General features: G+C 48.5%; 1 protein-coding gene across 2 annotated transcripts in view; it reads right to left on the bottom strand.

The window, feature by feature from the left end:
* LOC120403911 (complement receptor type 1-like) overlaps positions 1 to 21,217 on the bottom strand; it is a 626,098-nt gene that overhangs the window by 18,557 nt on the left and 586,324 nt on the right. For both annotated transcript variants that reach the window (XM_039535862.1, XM_039535863.1), the window contains 6 exons: positions 20,103 to 20,288; positions 10,145 to 10,238; positions 9,077 to 9,162; positions 8,072 to 8,266; positions 5,502 to 5,696; positions 3,909 to 3,977 (listed from right to left, as the gene is read on the bottom strand). In XM_039535862.1, the coding sequence (XP_039391796.1) occupies positions 3,909 to 3,977; positions 5,502 to 5,696; positions 8,072 to 8,266; positions 9,077 to 9,162; positions 10,145 to 10,238; positions 20,103 to 20,288 (825 nt within the window). The remainder of the gene's footprint in view (positions 1 to 3,908; positions 3,978 to 5,501; positions 5,697 to 8,071; positions 8,267 to 9,076; positions 9,163 to 10,144; positions 10,239 to 20,102; positions 20,289 to 21,217) is intronic.

Here is a 21,217-nt window from a genome sequence, read left to right as displayed (position 1 = left end):
ACAGGACATTAGTTTCACATAGACTTCTTTTTTCTTTTTAAAAAGCCCAGAAGATGCATAAAACCCACAGCAGAAACAAGTTATTAGAATGGTAAAGCACTCAGAAGTCAGGAAATCACAGAATTAAGGTTACCCATGTGATCTTAATTTTTCCTCTTTGTGTGTACATTGTAACAAATTTCCTCCTCTGCCTTGGTGGGTCCTGTGCTTTTTGGCGGAATTGCTCACCTCAGAGGTTCACAGCAGCCTTCAGTTTGGCCACTTGTGCTAGATGCTCAAACTTGCCATTCACTCAGATAATCTCATCACTGGCCAGCATGGGAGGAACGGAGAACAATCTCTGCAGTCTCTGTTGTCCCACCTAGTGGGTCGAGGATAGGCCAGATCCCTTTCCAAATTAGACCTTCCCCTCTGGTGTGTCTCACAGACTAGGTCAACTCCTCCTGTGCCCAATCAGGAGTTGGAGGCATGGGGGGAACCCGGGCCCACCCTCTACACCAGGTTCCAGCCCAGGGCCTTGTGGATAACAGCATGTCCTGTATCAGCTGTGTGACAGCTACAGCTACAACTCCCTGGGCTAACCCTAACCCCACCATCCTCCTGTTCAGTGTTCAATTGTGCTTAGGTTATTAGTTGGGTTGGAATCTATACACCAGACAGCAAGCTCAAGAGGAATGCTCTGTAGGGATAGAGAGGGCTGTGGGTTTTTTTTGTTTGTTTGAAGTGTGGCTTCCACAGAAGGCACCGGCAACACAACGGATACTCCTACACTTTCATCATGTCTCCCTGGCTCCCAAAAATATCTATATAATATTCTTACACAGGAAGTACTGCATACTGGCAATGCAGTCACTTAACCTTCACTACATCCTTTAACACTACAGGCTAAAAGTCGTGGCCTTATTTATTTATTTTCCTTGTCCACTCTGTCTTTGGGATCCTATCTTCTTTCACAAATTTGGATCAGATTGTTATATTGACAACTCACAAAACTCCCGTTTGGATTCCCTGCCAGTAGCTTAAACTGCACATAGCAAAAACAGAGCTTGTGTTCCCTCGCAAATCTTTCCTTCTCCACATCCTCAGTCACCACTGATTGAACAAAATCATCCTCCTACCAGCTGCTCATGCCTGTAATCTGGGCATTAGTTTTGACTCAGCCCTGTCTATGGACCCTCATGTCCTGGCTATATCCACATCTTGCCATTTCCCCTTCTTAAGTTCTCCAAGGTCCAGCTTTTCTCAGTGCAGACTGCCAAAGCTCTCATCCAGGCCCTTATATTCTTCTCTATGGTCGTGGTTTTTTTTCTGGTTATATCAACTCCTATTCTGTTCATCCCTCCACTGGGACTCCCTTCTTTACCACATCAAGAAGAAGCATCATATCCTCTCTTTCAAAGCACATCTCATCACAGCCCTGCCTCACCTACCAGATGTCTCATCTCATGATGTCAACTACCAGCTGAGTTCTACCAACATACCCCACCTTCATCGCCTCCTAATCCACTTCTCCTAGAGAACCTCCAGGCTTTCTTCCTTACCTGTCAGACAGGCTCCCTGAAAAAATCCATAGCTGCTATCTTAACCTCTAAAAAAACCTATTTCTGCTGTAGTGCCTATAGAGCCCTGCTATTTTATACAAGACAGAAACGAGGCAAGCCGCACTGCATGCACATCTAATCTACATGAAAACATGCTGCCCTCCCTCCCTGCCACCTTCACCCATTTGTTTCATCTTGTTGTTCATCTGGATTTTGAGTTCTTTAGGGCAGTGGTTTTCAAACGTTTTTTCTGACGACCCAGTTGAAGATAATTGTTGATGCCCGTGGCCCAATGGAGCTGGGGATGAGGGATGAGGGAGGGGCGAGGGCTGCGGGGTAGGGCTGGGTATGAGGCATTCAAGAGGTGTGGAGGGGCTCTGGGCTGGGGATTGGTGTGTGGGAGGGGGTCAGGGCTAGGACAGAGGGTTAGTGAGCAGGGGTGAGGGCTGCGGGGTAGGGCTGGGTATGAGGAATTCAGGAGTTGTGGAGGGGCTCTGGGCTGGGGATTGAGGTGCGAGAGGGGGGTCAGGGCTCTGGGGTGAGGCCGGGGATGATGGTTCGGGGTGCAGGGATGGTCTCTGGGTTTGGGGTGGGCTCAGGGCTGGGGCAGGCAATTGGGGCACGGGGTTGGGGCATGAGCTTACCTCTCATGGCTACCTATCAGCGGTGCAGTGGGGTGCTAAGACAGGGTTCCTGCCTGTCCTGGCACCACGTACCGTGCTGCACCCCAGAACCAGCCAGCAGCAAGTCCAGCTCCTAGGTGGAGGTGCAAGCAGCTCCGTGTGGCTCTTGCCCGCAGGCACCGCCCCCCCCCACCCCCAGCTCCCACTGGCCAGGCAGCAGCCAGTGGGAATGTGGAGCTAGTGCTCGGGGCGGGGGCAGCGCACAGAGCCCTGTTGCCCCCGTGCCTAGGAGCCAGACCTGCTGACGGCCGCTTCCAGGGTGCAGCACAGTCTGCGGTGCCAGGACAGGCAGGAAGCCTGCCTTAGCACCCCCGCTGCACTGCTGACAGGGAGCCGCCCGAGGGACGCCCACGCCCCAACCCCGCACCCCAATCTCCTGCCCCAGCGCCATGTCAGAACAGGTAGGGACTAGCCTGCCTTAGCCGGGCAACACCATCGATGGGACTTTTAATGGCCCAGTCAACGGTGCTGACCAGAGCTGCCACGACCCAGTGCCTTACATTCCAGTACTGGGTCCACCATGAATCCTGTGCTCAGAGCTAGAATGGATATTTCCCCGCCTTACAATCACCAGTTTTATTGGATGGGGGGGGCGGTCCAGGGGTGCCTGGGATTGTTTTTAGCATAGACACTGTATAAAAAGGAATTTTGCAAAATGAAAGATCGTCAGTTCACTCATCTGACTGTTCTGAAAACCATATAAACAGCCAGGCCACTCACAGAAAGACATCAGATGCTGCAAGATGACTAGAGTGACATTTACAGTGTTAATATCTGAAAAAACAGGCTAAAAGAAAAGAGGCCTAATCCCAGAATTGCTCCTTCTCTCACCTACACACATTTCAAAGCTCTGCCTCCTAACATACAAGTGAAAGTACCACTTTCCGTTCCACTATACCATCAAGTCTGCACAAAGCAGAAGATCCACACGCATTAGGTGCATTACCCCTATTGTCATTCCAAGAGCTAATTCTCTCAGCTGTAAATTATCTACTCCTGATTTCTCATCCTTGGGATAACCATATGGATTTGGAGACTAACTTTCTTTGTCCCAGGAAAATCTACACCTCAGAAATAGAGTTTGTGCCACTGAAATGATCCGTGCTTGGAGGCCATAGAGCGATAGAAGATTTTCAGATGCCACCTCCTACTGCAGCCAATAGTGTTATTAGTTGTATCGCAATAGCGTGTGAGGGCTCAAGTCATGACTCAGGGCCACACTGTGCTAAGCGCTGTAGAATCACACAACAAAAAGGAGGTCCCTGCCCCCATCCCTCTCATTAGAGCTGCCATCAATCGGCCCATACAATAATATTCCTTATCCATGGTATTGACCATGTCACTCTTTTTGAGAGGAATGGATCATGGTCAGAACACTGTGGGAATCCTTTGGAAAGTGGAAGGGGGAGAAGGACCCACCAAAAGGCTTTGATAACCAAAAGAAATGGTGCAGGAACAATGAGAGGGGTAGGAAAACCAGGACAGTAAGGAGCGTGCAAATGAACGACAAGCTCTCTAGCAAGTTTTTAGGCAAGTGCTAAGTGAGCATCATCATATTTGCATCTGTGACTAGCAGAATTATAGACATTAAAAAACTTTCACACTGTACATTTCATTTTTATTCAAGTGAAAATTTGAACCCCAAATTCTAGACTTTTAGCAAATCAAAGTTCTTTCAATTTACCTGAGGAAGTGCCAGTTACTTCTGCTCCTTCGGGAGGGACAGTTGTGGGTTTGTTCTGGGTAATTATGACTAAGGCAAAAAGAAGAGGAAAAAGCAGTTATGAACATTACATCAATCTCCCATCACCAGCTGGCCACTCAGAGTCAGGAGCTTGCCAAACTAAAGGGATCAGAATCTTTAGAGACAAAACATACTTATCCCCTTACCTGTGGATATTCTTATTGTCCAAACTAAGTGTTTAATTCTATCACTTTGTCAACTTCAATGGCAGAGACTCCTCCTACCTGGTACAGGGAGTTATTTGTGATGCTTCTTCTGGTGCCAGGCACTTATTACCATAAAGAACACACTATCAGAAATTCACTATGTCCACATGCCAAACGGAAGAGAGATGCTGCATTCAGGGAGCCATAGAGGAAGCTACAAATACCACTAATGAGTATATTGGGAAAACATCTCTGTCCTTGATGTGGACAATGATTTTTGCCATAAAAATATAGGGCCTATTATATGCAATAATTTTTTCCTAATTGGACATGCCAGACTACTGGAGTCTTAGACTGCACACGAAATTCACATCAGTATTAAGATACAGCCTGTGTTTGTCAAACAGAATATAATACATACATGCAAAGCCCTGATACTTGACTACAGCAGGTACCAAAATCTATTTTAAAATAAAATTCTATAACGTTGGATCTTTCCCTTTAAGAAGACGTTACCTATACAGTTGGGTGCTGTCCTGTATGTAGACTATCAGGCCCATCTCCCATTCCCCTCCAGTAAACTGCATGAGTTAAACATCATCATTGTATGAAGCCATCAGGGACTTTGGGTCAAGCGATAAGAGATCTACATACAATGACATTCTGGAACTGAACTTCCCTGCTTTTGGGGGTGTTAATATTAAAGTAGCGAGGTGACCAACCTGCCTAATGCCTCTGAAAAAGCCTCCATCCCAGCTGTTAGCCTGGGTAACTCAGCAAGAATAAAACCAAGTTGTTACAGCTGCTTGAATACCAAGTACATAAAACGCATTGTTAGCTAAATGCAATAGTGTGCTGCCGACACCAAAATGAGGATTCTCAAATGACCTTTATTTCCCCTCCTAAGAACTTTATGGCTGTGATATGAACTCACAGAAGCCTGAGCCTTCACTGCCAAGGAGCCCTCCCAGAGAGTTCTGAAAAATATGGTTTCCAAACAATCCTGCTTGTAAGGCTCTCTCTTTCCCTCCCCTTTAGCACTGAGTAGTAGGGTACGGGCATAAAAGCAAAACCTTAGTTGAAGAGTTTATCTCCACCTAAAAATCAACTGTTTGTTACATGAGAATTAACTGCAATCTTGGAACACTGAAGGGAGACAAAAAAATACAAGATCGATTAGAGGCAAAAATGGTTTCCAGTAATGATTTAATGAAGTATCCGTCATTCTTTATTTTCCAACAGTAACTAGTTTCCATGATACATATTTAGGGGGACTAAGCACTAACTGAATTTCCTCAGGTTTATAGGCTTACTTAGCAATCAAAATATAGTTTTTCCTGGGAGGAGATGGTAGAATAAGAAGGGGATAAAAACAGACGCTACTAACCTTTGCATTCAGGGACAGGCCCACTCCACTCTCCATTGACGTTATCTTTCGTTGTACAATGAATGGAGGCCTCTCGAATAAGACAGAAGCCCTGGTCACATTTGTAAGTTACCGCTGAGCCAAAGGAAAGCTCTTGTTCACTCTGACCAGTATGGGATCCATGGGTGATATCAGGAGGTGGACGACAAGGTATTGCTGAAGCAAAGAATGTCAACATGAAAATTAAAGGTTACATTGAAGGTACACTGAAAAGAGAGTTTCACTAAGAAAGTTGTCTCAGATCCCCCCAGAAAGCTTTTTAGACATTTGGAAGTGTAGATTGTGTAAAAGAGGACATTCCATCCCATTGGCAATATTAGGAGGAGGAGGAGAACAAGTAATCGTTGACGGAAAAGAGAACGGCATCATAAATATTAATGCACATTTCAGTTACAGTTGAATTGTAAAGATTAAGTAAACATTTGTTTACAATTCCTCCGAAAAAGGGGGAAAAATTAACCCTTTGAGAGTGTAATTCGTACTCTGTTATAACAAAATGTGAGGCATTACCTTCTTTAGATTTACAAGACTTTCTGCTTTCAAACTTTTCTCCACTCCCAACATCCATTCATCTAGAAGATTTTTGGCTCCACTGAACAAATCCCGGATAACAGTTTTATCAGACCACATCCCTCCCTCACATTATACATAAGGAGATGGGAGTCTTTGATTGACATCCTTGAAAGACAATAGTTGCACTTCTACAATGTTCCAGAAGCTGAAAGCTTAAATTAGAACTTTCCTTCTAACTGCAGCTGGTTCTAGACCAAATGGTGATAGCCTGGTTGACAGATCCACCCCAGGCAGTGTCCACAAGGACAAAAGAGTTAAAGCAAATAAATTGGGAAGAAGTTTTGAGACTGGGTTTCACTCCAAAACAGCCTCAGATTTTGAGTGTGGAGTCCAGGGTTGGTTGCTTGGTTTTGAGGGGAAGGGAGGAGAATTATTAACAGGGAGGAATTACACTAAATAAAAAACAGTTGGATGAAAGACTTCAAAAGCAGCAGAGATTATTTGTAAAAGCAGCAAAGAGTCCTGTGGCACCTTATAGACTAACAGATGTTATGGAGCATGAGCTTTCATGGGCGAATAGAGATTATTTGGTGAGGAATGAGAAACTAATCGAACCCCTCCATCCCAGTGTTCAGGGTTCAATTGTGTTTAGATCATTAGTGGACTGGAATTTATACACCAGACAGGAAGCTCAAGGGGAATGCTCTGTAGGGATAGAGAGGGCTGAGGGGTTTTTTATTTGTTTGAAAAGTGGCTTCTACAGAAGGCACCAGCAACACAATGGATCCTCCTACACTTTCATCATATCTCCCCCTTCCCAAAAATATCTATATGATCGACATAATCTAAATTGAGTGAATATAAAATACACATGAAAGCTCTGTAACCGGGCCGGCTCTGCAGAAGCAAAAAAAATTTTTTTTAAATGGCCTATTATATACATCAAGTTATTTTCTAATCAGGCATGAGAGACTATTTGAGTCTAAGACTGCACAAGAAATTCACATCAGTATTAAGATATAGCCTATGTTTGTCAAACAGAATATAGTACATACATGCAAAGCCCTGATACTTGACTACAGCAGGTACCAAAATGTATTTTAAAATAAAATTATGGAAGTTTGGATCTTTCCCTTTAAGAAGATGTTACCCATACAGTTGGGTGCTGTGCTGTACGTAGACTATCAGGCACCTCCCCGACCCCCTCCAGTAAACTGCATGGGTTAAACATCATAATTGTATGAAGCCATCAGGAATTTGGGTCAAGCTATCTACATACAATGATATTCTGGAACTGAACTTCCCCGCTTTTGGGAGAGTTTAATATTAAAGTAGCGAGGTGACCAACCTGCCTAATGCCTCTGAAAGAGCCTCCATCCCAGCTGTTAGGCTGGGTAACTCAGCAAGAATAAAACCAAATTCTTGCAACTGCTTGAATACCAAGTACATAAATGCATTGTTAGCTAAATGCAATAGTGTGCGTGAGCACTGCCGTCGCCTGAAGGAGGATTTTATAATGACCTTTATTTCCCCCTCCTAAGAACTTTATGGCTGTGATATGAACTCACAGAAGCCTGAGCCTTCACTGCCAAGGAGCCCTCCCAGAGAGTTCTGAAAAATAGGATTCCCAAACAATCCTCCTTGTAAGCCCCTCTCTCTCCCTCCCCTTTAGCACTGAGTAGTAGGGTACTGGCATAAGGTAAAACCTTAGTTTAAGAGTTTATCTCCACCTAAAATCAACTGTTTGTAACATGAGAATTAACTGCAACCTTGGAACGCTGAAGGGAAACAAAAAATACAGGAGGTATTAGAGGCAAAAATGGTTTCCAGGAATGATTTATGAAGTGTCCGTTATTCTTCAGTTTTCCAACAGTAACTAGTTTTCGTGATACGTATTTAGGGGGACTAAGCACTAACTGAATTTCCTCAGGTTTATAGGTTTACTTAGCAATCAAAATATAGTTTTTCCTGGGAGGAGATGGTAGAATAAGAAGGGGATAAAAACAGACGCTACTAACCTTTGCATTTAGGGACAGGCCCACTCCACTCTCCATTGACGTTATCTTTCGTTGTACAATGAATGGAGGCCTCTCCAATAAGAGAGTAGCCCTTGTCACATTTGTAAGTTACCGCTGAGCCAAAGGAAAACTCTTGTTCACTCTGACCGGTATGGGATCCATTGGCAATATCAGGAGGTGGATGACAAGGTATTGCTGAAGCAAAGAATGTCAACATGAAAATTAAAGGTTACATTGAAGGTGAACTGAAGAGAGTTTCACTAAGGGTAGGTCCATACTTACCGCATGGGTCGACGTGGTGAGTTCGACTTCTCGGAGTTTGAACTATCGCGTCTAATCAAGACGCGATAGTTCAAACTCACCACGCGCTCTGGTCGACTCCGGAACTCCACCACCGCGAATGGCGGTGGCGGAGCCGACCTTGGAGCCATGGAGTTCGACCCCGCTGCGTCTGGATGGGTAAGTCAGTCGAACTAAGGTAGTTCGACTTTAGCTACGCTATTTGCGTAGCTGAAGTTGCATACCTTAGTTTGACCCCCCCCCCACCCCCGTAGTGTAGACCAGGCCTAAGAAAGTTGTCTTAGATCCCCCTAGAAAGCTATTTAGCCATTTGAAGGGGATTTAACATTGCCTTTTAACATCTGAAGCAGATTCTGAAGGTTTTTCTGCTTTTAGGCTTGACCGAACCCGGAACATCCACTGCTCAAGGAGACTGCTCCATAAAACACCACCTCAGGAAAATGACCTTAAGAGAGTATGTCCCTTCCCAAACAGTGACAGGTGAACAATCTAAAAGGGACTCTTTTTAAAGAAGAAAAATAATTTTGTAGGAATCATCCAAACACCATAGTGAACCACAGTATGATTTCATTCCTCCCCGCAACTCAACTCTCATTTGGATTACGGTAAATGCCAAAGAAAGAACAGACTGACTCCGCTGAAGCACCAGCTATGCTGCATCATCTCCAGACGTGAACTGTTCTTAAGACCATTGTATTAGTTTACCTTGGCAATGTGGAAGGTCCTTATCCCAATTAACTCCATTTTCCGCAACCACACATTGGGCAGAAGTCGTTCCAATTAATCTGTACCTAAAGAAAGAAAAAAGGTTCAAGTTTGTTACTCATGTGAGCAAAGAACTAGTTAACAGTCCAGAAAGACGGAACATGGTTTCTTTCTGCCAGTAGGTGCAGACAAACTATTGGAAAAGGGGTACAACTAACATGATAGGACCAAGGAACACTAAGGCCAGGTCTATACTACACATCTATATCGGTACAACTATGTTGCTCAGGGGTGTGAAAAATCCATACCCCTGAGTGACAGTTATACCGGGCTAACCCCCCACGTGGACAGCGCTATGTCGACAGGAGAACTCCCGCCGACATAGCTGCTGCCTCTTGGCAAGATGGATTAACTATGCTGACAGGAGAGGCTTTCCCATCAGTAGAGGAGCAGCTTTATATACAAGAGTACAGCTGTGCCACTATACGTGAAGACCAAGCCCAGTGTAGTTAAAGGCAAGAAAGAGCTACAGACCAGAGGATATAGCTCCCCAAAGTGTTAACAGGAGAGAGTCCTCGCTTCTGGGCTATGCTTATCAGATGCTTGGGAATACCTGTTAATCCTCGGCAAAGGGGAACAAATTACCCCTCTTCTAAATTAGAGATTTTTGCACTCCTATCTCCAGTAGGTGACAGAAGGCCCTACCACCTCTGCTACAGAACTCTTCAAATACCCAGAAAACTAGTTAATTTACAGATCACATGACCCAACCCCTACAGAATGATCTCCTTAGGCCTCTAGGCTGAGATCTTCAAAAGAATCTGAGCGAGTTAGGTGCCCATCTCCCACTGCATGACAACCGTAGCCGGGTGGCTATCTATTTTCGTTCAACTCCTTTGAAAAAAATCGCAGGTGTAATTCTTAACAAGGGTCCAGCCCATGGCCACAGATGTATAGCACACCACTCACTTATGTTCTTGAAGTTAAGCAGCCTTTCTACTCTCATTTTGCCAGACTTCACCAGCACAGGTTCTGTTAAATAGTCAAAAGAAGCAACTTGCCACTCACCCTTCATTACAGGAGAAGGTTGCTGTTGCACCAACCCGGTGATCCGTTAAATGAACCCTGCCATTTTCTAGTTCTAGTTGTTTACATGGTATTCCTATAAGAGAACAAGACTAATATTAGCGTTACCTCATATTACCTTACTGGGAAAAAGGGGATATGCTAACTTGCACTCCCTAACATAGCAAATACCATGGCAGATCAAAGCCAATTGTCTGGGAGTTCAAGATCTGTCCTGTACGGTAGCGGTCACCATCAAAGGCTACAGAGGAAATCTTACAACCCACATTTATGGATAATTTTGTAACAAGTGAGAAGCAGCAGAAGCGGGATGATGCTTCCTAATCCCACACAGGCAGTGGTTGCCTTATATCCTGAATCAAGAGAATTAAAATCCACTTGCAGATTTAGATTCATAGTTGCATAGACTCTAGGACTCAAGGGACCTCGAGAGGTCATCGAGTCCAGTCCCCTGCCCTCCTGGCAGGACCAAATACTGTCTAGACATCCCTGAGAGACATTTATCTAACCTACTCTTAAATATCTCCAGAGATGGAGATTCCACAACCTCCCGAGGCAGTTTATTCCAATGTTTAACCACCCTGACAGTTAGGAAAAGACGGTTACTCACCTGTAGTAACTGTTGTTCTTCGAGATGTGTTGCTCCTATCCATTCCAGTTAGGTGTGCGTGCCGCGCGTGCACGGCATCTCGGAACTTTTTTACCCTAGCAACACCGGCGGGCCGGCTGGCGCCCCCTGGAGTGGCGCCGCTATGGCGCGAGTTATATACCCCAGCCGGCCCGTCCGCTCCTCAGTTCCTTCTTGCCGGCTACTCCGACAGTGGGGAAGGAGGGCGGGTCTGGAATGGATAGGAGCAACACATCTCGAAGAACAACAGTTACTACAGGTGAGTAACCGTCTTTTCTTCTTCGAGTGATTGCTCCTATGCATTCCAGTTAGGTGATTCCCAAGCCTTACCTAGGCGGTGGGATCGGAGTGAGACGTGGCGGAGTATAATACCGCGGAGCCGAAGGCTGCGTCGTCTCGAGACTGCTGCACCAACGCGTAATGGGAGGCGAAGGTGTGGACCGAAGACCAGGTGGCTGCTCGACAGATGTCCCGGATCGGAACATTGGCCAGGAAGGCAGCAGATGAGGCGTGCGCCCTCGTCGAGTGTGCAGTGAGGCGGCATGGCGGTACGCAAGCAAGCTCGTAGCAGGTCCGGATACACGCAGTGACCCAGGAGGAAATCTGCTGGGAGGATATCGGCTCTCCCTTCATGCGGTCGGCAACCGCTACGAACAGCTGGGGCGAACGCCGGAAGGGCTTAGTCCGCTCGATGTAGAAAGCAAGCGCTCTGCGGTCGTCGAGGGTATGCAGCTGCTGTTCCCGAGGCAAGGCATGCGGCTTCGGGAAGAACACCGGGAGGAAGATCTCCTGGTTGAGATGGAAAGCTGACACTACCTTCGGGAGGAAGGCCGGATGAGGGCGAAGCTGCACCTTGTCCCCATGGAAGACAGTGTATGGCGGGTTAACCGTCAGAGCGCGAAGCTCAGAAACTCGTCTCGCTGATGTAATGGCGACGAGGAAGGCCGTCTTCCAAGAGAGGTAGAGCAGGGAGCACGTGGCTAAGGGCTCGAACGGAGGACCCATCAGCTTGGCCAACACGAGGTTCAAATCCCAGGTCGGGGCAGGGCGCCGCACCGGCGGGTACAAGCGGTCCAGGCCCTTGAGGAAGCGGGAAACCATCTGGTTCGAGAAGATGGACCGACCTTCCACGGAGGGATGAAAGGCGGATACCGCTGCCAGGTGAACTCTCAAGGAGGAGACCGCAAGACCTTGCTCCTTAAGGTGCCAGAGGTAGTCCAGGATGGTAGGGACCGGGACCAGGAATGGATTAAGACCTCGATGATCACACCAGAGTGCAAATCTCTTCCACTTCGCTAGGTAAGTGGAGCGAGTGGAAGGCTTTCTGCTCTCAAGCAGGACTTGCTGAACCGCTGCAGAACAGCCCCTCTTCGCGTGGGTCAGCCACTCAGGTACCAAGCTGTAAGATGGAGGGACTGCAGGTTCGGATGGCGGAGTCTGCCGAAGTCCTGGATGATGAGGTCCGGCCACAACGGAAGGGGGATGGGTTCCCGAACGGAGAGCTCGAGCAGCAGGGTGTACCAGTGCTGCCTCGGCCAGGCCGGCGCTACTAGAATGACGTGGGCTCTGTCCCTCCGAAGCTTCAGGAGCACTCGGTGCACGAGCGGGAACGGAGGGAAGGCGTAGAGGAGGCGATCCGTCCAGGGGTAAAGGAAGGCGTCCGACAGGGAGCCTGGCGAGCGACCCTGGTATGAGCAAAACAGGTGGCACTTCTTGTTCTCCCTGGAGGCGAATAGGTCTACTTGGGGAAACCCCCACCTCCGGAAGATTGTGTGGACGACATCTGGACGGAGGGACCACTCGTGGGAGAGGAACGACCTGCTGAGATGGTCGGCCAGCGTGTTCTGCACTCCCGGAAGAAAGGATGCTTCCAGGTGAATTGAGTGGGTCACGCAGAAGTCCCACAGGAGCATCGCTTCCTTGCACAGGGGGGAGGAGCGGGCTCCGCCCTGCTTGTTCACATAGAACATCGCGGTGGTGTTGTCCGTGAATACCGTCACACAGTGGCGTTGCAGGTGGGTGCAGAAGGTGCGACAGGCCAGGCGGATCGCGCGCAGCTCGCGGACATTGATGTGCAGGGCGAGCTCCTGGGGCGACCACAGGCCCTGCGTGTGGAGGTCGCCCAGGTGGGCCCTCCAACCGAGTGCTGAGGCATCCGTGGTCAGAGTGGCGGACGGGCGAGGAGGGTGGAACGGGACTCCGGCACACATGACCTCCGGGTCGAGCCACCAGTTGAGGGACTCGAGGGTCGTCCTGGTGACCGTGACCACCATGTCGATGGGGTCTCGATGTGGCCGGTACACCGACGCGAGCCAAGACTGGAACGGACGGAGGTGGAGCCGCGCGTACGTGGTGACATACGTGCACGAAGCCATGTGGCCCAGGAGGCGGAGGCAGGAGCGCACCATCGTGGTCGGGAAGGCGACGAGGTCCCGGATGATGGAGACCATCGTCTGGTGTCGAGCGCGAGGGAGACAGGCCCTGGCCACCGTGGAGTCAAGGACCGCTCCGATGAACTCCACTCGCTGTGTCGGAATCAAAGTGGACTTCTCGGCGTTGATGAGAAGACCGAGCCGCTGAAAGAGAGACAGGATTTCTGTCATCTAGTCCATCACAAGTTGCCGGGACTGACCTAGAACCAGCCAGTCGTCGAGATACGGGTAGACGTGCATCTGACGACGTCGGAGGGCTGCGGCAACTACTGCCATGCATTTGGTAAATACCCTCGGGGCGGTGGAGAGTCCGAACGGCAACACGGCGAACTGGTAGTGGGTGTTGTTGACCACAAACCGGAGGTAACGACGATGGGGAGGATAGATTGCGACATGGAGTACGCGTCCTTCATGTCGAGGGCGGCAAACCAGTCTCCCGGATCCAGAGAGGGAATGATGGTCCCCAAGGTGACCATGCGAAACTTGGGCTTGAGCAGGTACTTGTTCAGCTCGCGAAGGTCCAGGATAGGACGTAGCCCCCCTTTCGCTTTGGGGATGAGAAAATAACGGGAGTAAAATCCCCTGCCCCGCCTGTCCTGAGGCACTGTTTCTATGGCACCCACGCTCAACAGAGTCTGGATCTCTTGTAAGAGGACTTGCTCGTGAGAGGGGTCCCTGAAGAGGGACAGGGAGGGTGGGTGGGAAGGAGGGGGCGAAACAAATTGCAGGCGGTATCCCGACTGGACCGTTTGAAGCACCCAGTTGTCTGTTGTTAATTGGGACCACGCCGAAAAGAAATGGGAAAGGCAGTTGTAAAATAACGGGGAAGGATCCGGTAGGGAGAGTGATGGGCCGTCCTCGAGCGTCCCATCAAAAGGCCTGCTTGGCCCCCTGAGGGGCCTTGGAAGCGGCCTGGCCCTGGTTGCGGCGGTTGCCGGAAGGACGACAGCGATTTTGGGCCGGTCGCCGGCTATTGTAAGGCCGATATCGAGACTGATAGACAGGTCGGGAGGGCTGCTGACGGAAGGGCCTGCGCTGCGTCGCCGGCGTGTGCATGCCGAGAGTACGTATCGCAATACGGCCGTCCTTCAAAGTCTGGATTCGAGAATCCATCTTTTCAGAGAAAAGACCCTTTGTGTCGAAGGGCAGGTCCTGTAGCGTGTATTGGACCTCCGGCGGCAGGGTGGAAGACTGCAGCCAGGCGATGCGCCGCATCGTCACACCGGAGGCCAAGGTCCTAGCACCTGAGTCCGCAGCGTCGAGGGCGGCCGTGATGGAGGATCTAGACAACTTCCTCCCCTCCTCCAACATCGCCGCGAACTCCTGGCGGGAGGCTGTTGGCAGGAGCTCCGTAAATTTCGCCAGGGACGTCAAGATATCGAATACGTACCTGGCGAGGAGGACCATCTGATTGGCTATCCGCATTTGCAGACCTCCAGCGGAATAGACCTTTCGGCCTAGCAGGTCCATACGCCGCGCGTCCTTTGATTTGGGTGCAGGGGCCGGTTGGCCGTGCCGCTCCCTATCATTAACCGACTGGACTACCAGGGAGTCCGGGGTCGGATGCGTGTACAGATATTCATAGCCCGTGGGAGGGACAGAGTATTTGCGTTCGACCCCACGGGCTGTAGGAGGTACGGACGCAGGCGTCTGCCAGATAGTGGTGGCATTCTTCTGCACTGTCCGCACAAAAGGCAGTGCAACTCGCACTGGCACGTCTGCCTCAACTACGTTTGTGATGGGGTCCTCGTCCTCCTGTACTTCCTCTATCGGCAGGGCCGTAGCCGTCGCCACGCGGTGAAGGAGGTCTTGGTGAGCCTTTAAGTCTATGGGCGGAGGCTCCTTCGTCGACGCTCCGGCCACCGCTTCATCAGGCGAGGACGAGGAGGACAAGCCCTGGATGACCACCTCCGAAGAGGGATCCACTGCGTGCTCGTCGGGGGAGGGGGGCGGGCTGCGCGTGCCCCTGGGGTTACGACGGTATAGCATCCGCAGCAGGTGGCAAAGGGGCCGGTCGGGTGATTGTCGCCTCTGGAACCCTGCGCTCGGACGCGAGAGGCCTTGGGGGGAAGGGCACCCCCTGAGCCTCATACTGGGCCCATGGAACCCAGAATCCCCACGGCTGTGCCCCTTGAGGATGGCCCTGTGGGGTGGGTGGTAGGAGTCCGTAGCCTTCCGTCCCAGAAGCGACCGACGTGGGCCGAGATGGCCATGGAGGTGCCGAGGCGCTGACGGAGTGCGCTGCAGAGTGAGGCAGTCCGTCCCCGGATGGCAGTGAAGAGCGATGCTGGTCCGCTCGGTACCGGGAAGGCGACCGGGAGTGACGTCCGTCACGGTGCCGGGAGCTCGACCGGTGCCGGGAGCTCGACCGGGATTGAGACCTGCGGTGCCAGGAGCGCTCGCGCGAGTCGCGGTGCCGGGACGGCGACCTCTGACGGTGCCGACGCGATGGCGACCTGGACCTCGTGCGGCGCCGGGAGTACGACCGGTACCGCGATGACGAGCGGTACCGGGACTGCGACCGACGTTTCGACGGCGATCGGTACCGCGATGGCGAGCGGTGCCGAGATCGCGAGCGACGGGACGGAGACCTGCCGTAGGACCGGGAACGAGACCGGGACCGGGTGTGTCGTCCATGTCGCCTGTCCAGGGACGGTGGCCGGGTCATTCTGGCTGGCTTTCCCGCCGACACGACAGCCCGCACCGGCGGTGCCAGAGGCCGGAGGCCTGGTGCCTCTATGAGCTGAATCAGCTCTCGCGCGGAGGAGAATGTCTCTGGCGTTGACGGCAGCCGGGGCTCAACCACGGACGGTACCGGGGAGCATGGCGGCGCCGGACTCGACGGGCCTGGCGGCGCCGGAGTCAAAAGTCCGGTGCACGGCTTGTGCACGGTCACCGCGGGGGCCGCAGGTTGCGCAACCGCTTTCGCCGAGTCCTCAGCGCGAACCTGCGCCAGTGCCTTCGCCAGCCTCTGCTTCTTCGAAGGCGAAAGCGAGCGGTGCCGAGACTTCGTAGCCGCTTTCTGAATCTGTGGTGCCGCGGAGCTGGAGCGTCTCGGTGCCGCTGGTGCGCTCTGCACCGAGGAAGCTCGCGGTGCCGGCGCGGACGGTGCCGGTGGCTGAAGCGACGCCTCCATCAAGAGCTGCTTCAAGTGGATATCCCGCTCTTTTCGAGTCCGCGGTTTAAATGTAGAACGGAGCGAACACTTATCTGTTCTATGCCCTTCGCCCAGGCAACGGAGGCAGGCGTCGTGCAGGTCTCCGACAGGCATAGGTCTCTGGCACGCAGTGCAGGGCTTAAAGCCCGGTGCCTTGGGCATGAGCCCGCACCGGATGAGGCAAAAGGGGAAAGCCCCCCCTTTTACCTTACCTATTAACACTAACTATCTAACTAACTGTAAAACTAATCACTAAACTAACTATATACAAACAAGAAGCGAGAGCTAGGGTCGTGGAGAACGAAGAGCACTCCACTGTTTCAACTGGCCGTCACAGGCGGTAAGAAGGAACTGAGGAGCGGACCGGCCGGCTGGGGTATATAACTCGCGCCATAGCGGCGCCACTCCAGGGGGCGCCAGCCGGCCCGCCGGTGTTGCTAGGGTAAAAACGTTCCGAGATGCCGTGCACGCACGGCGCGCACACCTAACTGGAATGCATAGGATCACTCGAAGAAGAACTTTTTCCTAATGTCCAACTAAACCATCCTTGCTGCAGTTTAAGCCCATTGCTTTTTGTTCTATCCTTAGAGGCTAAGGTGAACAACTTTTCTCCCATCTCCTTATGACACCCTTTTAGATACCTGAAAACTGCTATCATGTCCCCTCTCAGTCTTCTCTTTTCCAAACTACACAAACCCAATTCTTTCAGCCTTTCTTCATAGGTCATGTTCTCTAGACCTTTAATAATTCTCGTTGCTTTTCTCTGGACCCTCTCCAATTTCTCCACATCTTTCTTGAAATGTGGTGCCCAGAACTAGACACACTACTCCATCTGAGGCCTGACCAGCGCAGAGTAGAGCAGAAGAATGACTTCTCGTGTCTTGCTCACAAAACACCTCTTAATGCATCCCAGAATCATGTTTGCTTTTTTTGCAACAGCATCACACTGTTGACTCACATTTAGCTTGTGGTCCACTATAACCCCTAGATCCCTTTCTGCCATACTCCTTCCTAGACAGTCTTTTCCCATTCTGTATGTGTGAAACTGATTGTCCCTTCCTAAGTGGAGCACGTTGCATTTGTGTTTATTAAACTTCATCCTGTTTACTTCAGACCACTTCTCCAATTTAGTATAAGTTCAAATATTCCTATTGTACACGTTAAGGCCCAGATCTGAAAACTCATATACATAAACGTATTTGTGTGGGTAGATCCATTGACCGCAACTGGCAGCAATTACAAATAAAAAGCAACATAATACATGGGAAAAAGGATAGATGGCATAAATTATGAAAGGTAAAAAAATCGATATGACTTAAAGACATCAGTGAAAGAGTCACAACTGGCATGGTTACAGACAATAAGGAGAAGGTTTTGAAGTTCTTTAGGAACAAAAGAAATCCTACTGTAAGAGAATGCGCCTGTGTCCACACCCTAGAGACTGCTGTAATAATCTTTGTACCAAGTATGCCTTGTGAGGTATCTGACCATTTATAGTTTACTGGTCAATACTGTCCTGATAAAATGTATGACAACACCATTATAAGTTATAAGATTTCCCTGTATAATGTTAACTCATGTTGCAAACCACAGTACAAGTAGGTAAACAGCTCTGTCTCAGAAGAATGTGTGCTCTGCTTAATTTGCATTTAAGCAGTAAAGCAGTCATGAAGCAGGAAAAAAAAAGGCAAAAACAGCAGCAGGGAAGATCTTTCCCTGGGAATGTTTTCCAAGGGGCAGCGCTGACACTATAAAAAAGGAGGGACAAACACTCCCAGGTACCCCTCCTGCCTCTCACTCCGTCCACTGCACTAGATGAGACAAAGGAAGCAGCCACTAAGCTGAAGCAGGGGTCCTCCCCTAAGAAGTTGGGTCAGTACGACTGCTGAGAGATTGTGGTAAGAAAAAGCTTGATTTTGAATTTAACATAGTTCGTTAACCTGGGCACCAGTTGTGTTTTATCTTGACTTCTCTTGTAACCATTTCGGACTTATGCCTCATTACTTGCCTTCACTTAAAATCTCTTTGTAGTTAGTAAACTGGTTTGATCTAATCCAGTGTGTTTAAACTGAAGTGTCTGTGAAACTCTATTTGGGTAACAAGGTGTGTGCATATTAGTTCTACTGAAGAAATGGAGACTTGATATGAATTTGTATTGTCCGGGAGAGGGCTGGGCAATAGGAGAAGTACGTTTCTGGAGGGGAAAAAAACAAAACAAATACTAGGAGTTTGTTGGGGTCACCCTGCTGTATAACCCAGGCTAGTGAGAGCCAAGGTGTGGCTGGCTGAGACCTAGCTGGGAGTGACTTGCACTTTGGAGGCTGCTTGCAAACAGTCCAGACTGTAGCCTCCAGTAGCAAAGCATTGTAACGGGCACCCCAGGTGAGAGGGCAGGGGTGACAGATTCTCCTTAGTCTGGATTATACATTCAGTATACCGCGCCTTGTAATGGTACAAACCTATTACTAAATGGAGATGATAAAACAATTATGATGCAGGAAAGGCAGACGTTTTCAGGAAATATTTGCCTTTTGTAATTGGAGAGAAGCACGACAACATAGTCTTATCACAAGAGCATGATGAAGTACTTTCACGTCTATTAGTAATTAAGGAGGAAGTTAAACTACATCTGCTAGGGATAAACATTGTTAAAATCAAACTCTTGGGATAACTTGCACCCAAGTGTCCTAAAAGCTTGGCCAAGGAGATCTCTAGCCCACTGATTAACTTCTAATTAATCATAGAGTACCAGGAAATTCTTCCATGCTTCTTGAGTGCTGATCTTGTGACAGTATTCAAAAAGGGCAAGCAGAAGGACCTAGGAAACTATACACTAGTTAACATGATCTAACTCACAGGTATAATAATTTAAAGGTATTGTGGGATTCATTAATTCCAAGGGCAAATCTGTTCTCATGTCTTGTGCAGTGTAGGCCAATTTTTTTTGCAATTCATAAGGAATTAAGAACAGAAATATAATTAATATCAATCAATAAGGTTAAGCACATTTCTGTTTGCCGGACCAGGTTCTAAGTGTCTAATCCTTTTTTAAATCATGCCCTGTTCTTTGCCTCCAAAGAATGGTATCATAAATATTAATGCACATTTCAGTTAGAGTTGAATTGTAAAGATTAAGTAAACATTCGATTACAATTCCTCCCAAAATGAGGATTGTACAATGACCTTAATTTCCCCCTTCTAAGAACTTTATGGCTGTGATATGAACTCACAGAAGCCTGAGCCCTCCCAGAGAGTTCTGAAAAATACAGTTTCCAAACAATCCTGCTTGTAAGCCCCTCTTTCTCCCTCCCCCTTTAGCACTGAGGACTAGGGTACTGGCATAAAAGCAAAACCTTAGTTTAAGAGTTTATCTCCACCTAAAATCAACCATTTGTGACATGAGAATTAACTGCAATCTTGGAACACTGAAGGGAGACAGAAAATGCAGGATGTGTTAGAGGAAAAAATGGTTTCCAGGAAAGATTTATGAAGTGTCCATCACTCTTCAGTTTTCCAACAGTAACTACTTTTCATGATAAGTATTTAGGGGGACTAAGCACTAATTGAATTTCCTCAGGTTTATGAGTTTACTTAGCAATCAAAATATAGTTTTTCCTAGGAGGAGATAGTAAAATAAGAAGAGGATACCCAATTGAAGAGAGATTTCTAACTGTGTCAAGTTGGCTTGCACATCAGTCAAAATGTAAAAGCAAAGACACTCACCTACACAAATCTCAGGGTCTACTGACCATGTTGAATTTGCAAGACATGTAACTAAAGGAGACTTTTCAGAGCCCAAAACGTATCCTGGGCGACAGGAGTATTTCAGTTCGGTCCCAACAGGATAGGAATTGTTCACTACCCCAGGCAGCTCAGCAAAACTCAATCTTGGAGGAGAATCACAAGGGCCTAGCAATAGAGACAGACACGGAAGGGGAAAAGTTAACCATGAACGATATTCAGTAGTCTGTTGTAACAGAATACTCGTTTTTGAGAAGTCACAAATGATTTTATTGGGGACAATTTGGATGTACTTGTTGTCATGAGCGCCTTGAAGCTAGTTCACTGAATGGGCTTTATACAAAACTGCAGTACATTAAAATTTTACATTATTTACCATGTATACATCACCCTGAGCATGTATGGTAAGTACATTGTGCAAGACAGGACATTCCTCCACCTCACAGGGCTTATGATCTAACGCAGCACAGGCTCAGAGACACTGTTACAACCATATAGAGTGACATGAAAGAAGGTGATGTACAGGGCAAAGGAGACCAAGGGAGCAATCTATAGACGAGTCGATGAAACTTGTCTGGCATTAGAAACAAGTCTCTCTGAGACAGCTGATTTTCGTATTTCTCATGCGATGCATGGAAGCTGTATGACGAGCATGAGGACAAGTGCCAATGAAAAGCAAAGTCAGGAAAGTAACTGAAATACTTCCCGATGTTCTGTATTGTATTTTCTAAGGGGCAACTGATCCTAAATTCTCAATTACTGAGGGACAATCTTCACCGGTTGCTATATTTGCTTTCCACAAACTACTCTCAGTATAACCTTTTATGAGCGATGTACCTGAAAAATTGGATGCTAATACCTGAACCGTATTACTGAATTTATTAACCTTAATTTGAGATACTGCAGATTATGTATTTTATGTCTTTCAAACTGAAGTTTATACTTTTGGATAATTTAAGCGTTATACCCAGATGTACAGATGCTCTTTTCTTAACCTGTGTATTAGATCACTTTAACATTAGCTTTAATGAAGATTTTAATCCATTTCTGTACAGTTACAAACCTAAGACTATAATGGGGAACTTGCTCATTTTATA

This window comes from Mauremys reevesii, linkage group 4 (genome assembly GCF_016161935.1).
Source record: "Mauremys reevesii isolate NIE-2019 linkage group 4, ASM1616193v1, whole genome shotgun sequence".
Lineage (NCBI taxonomy): Eukaryota > Metazoa > Chordata > Testudines > Geoemydidae > Mauremys > Mauremys reevesii.
The sequence above is the reverse complement of the archived record's forward strand: the minus strand, read 5'-3'. Positions and strand labels throughout refer to the sequence as shown.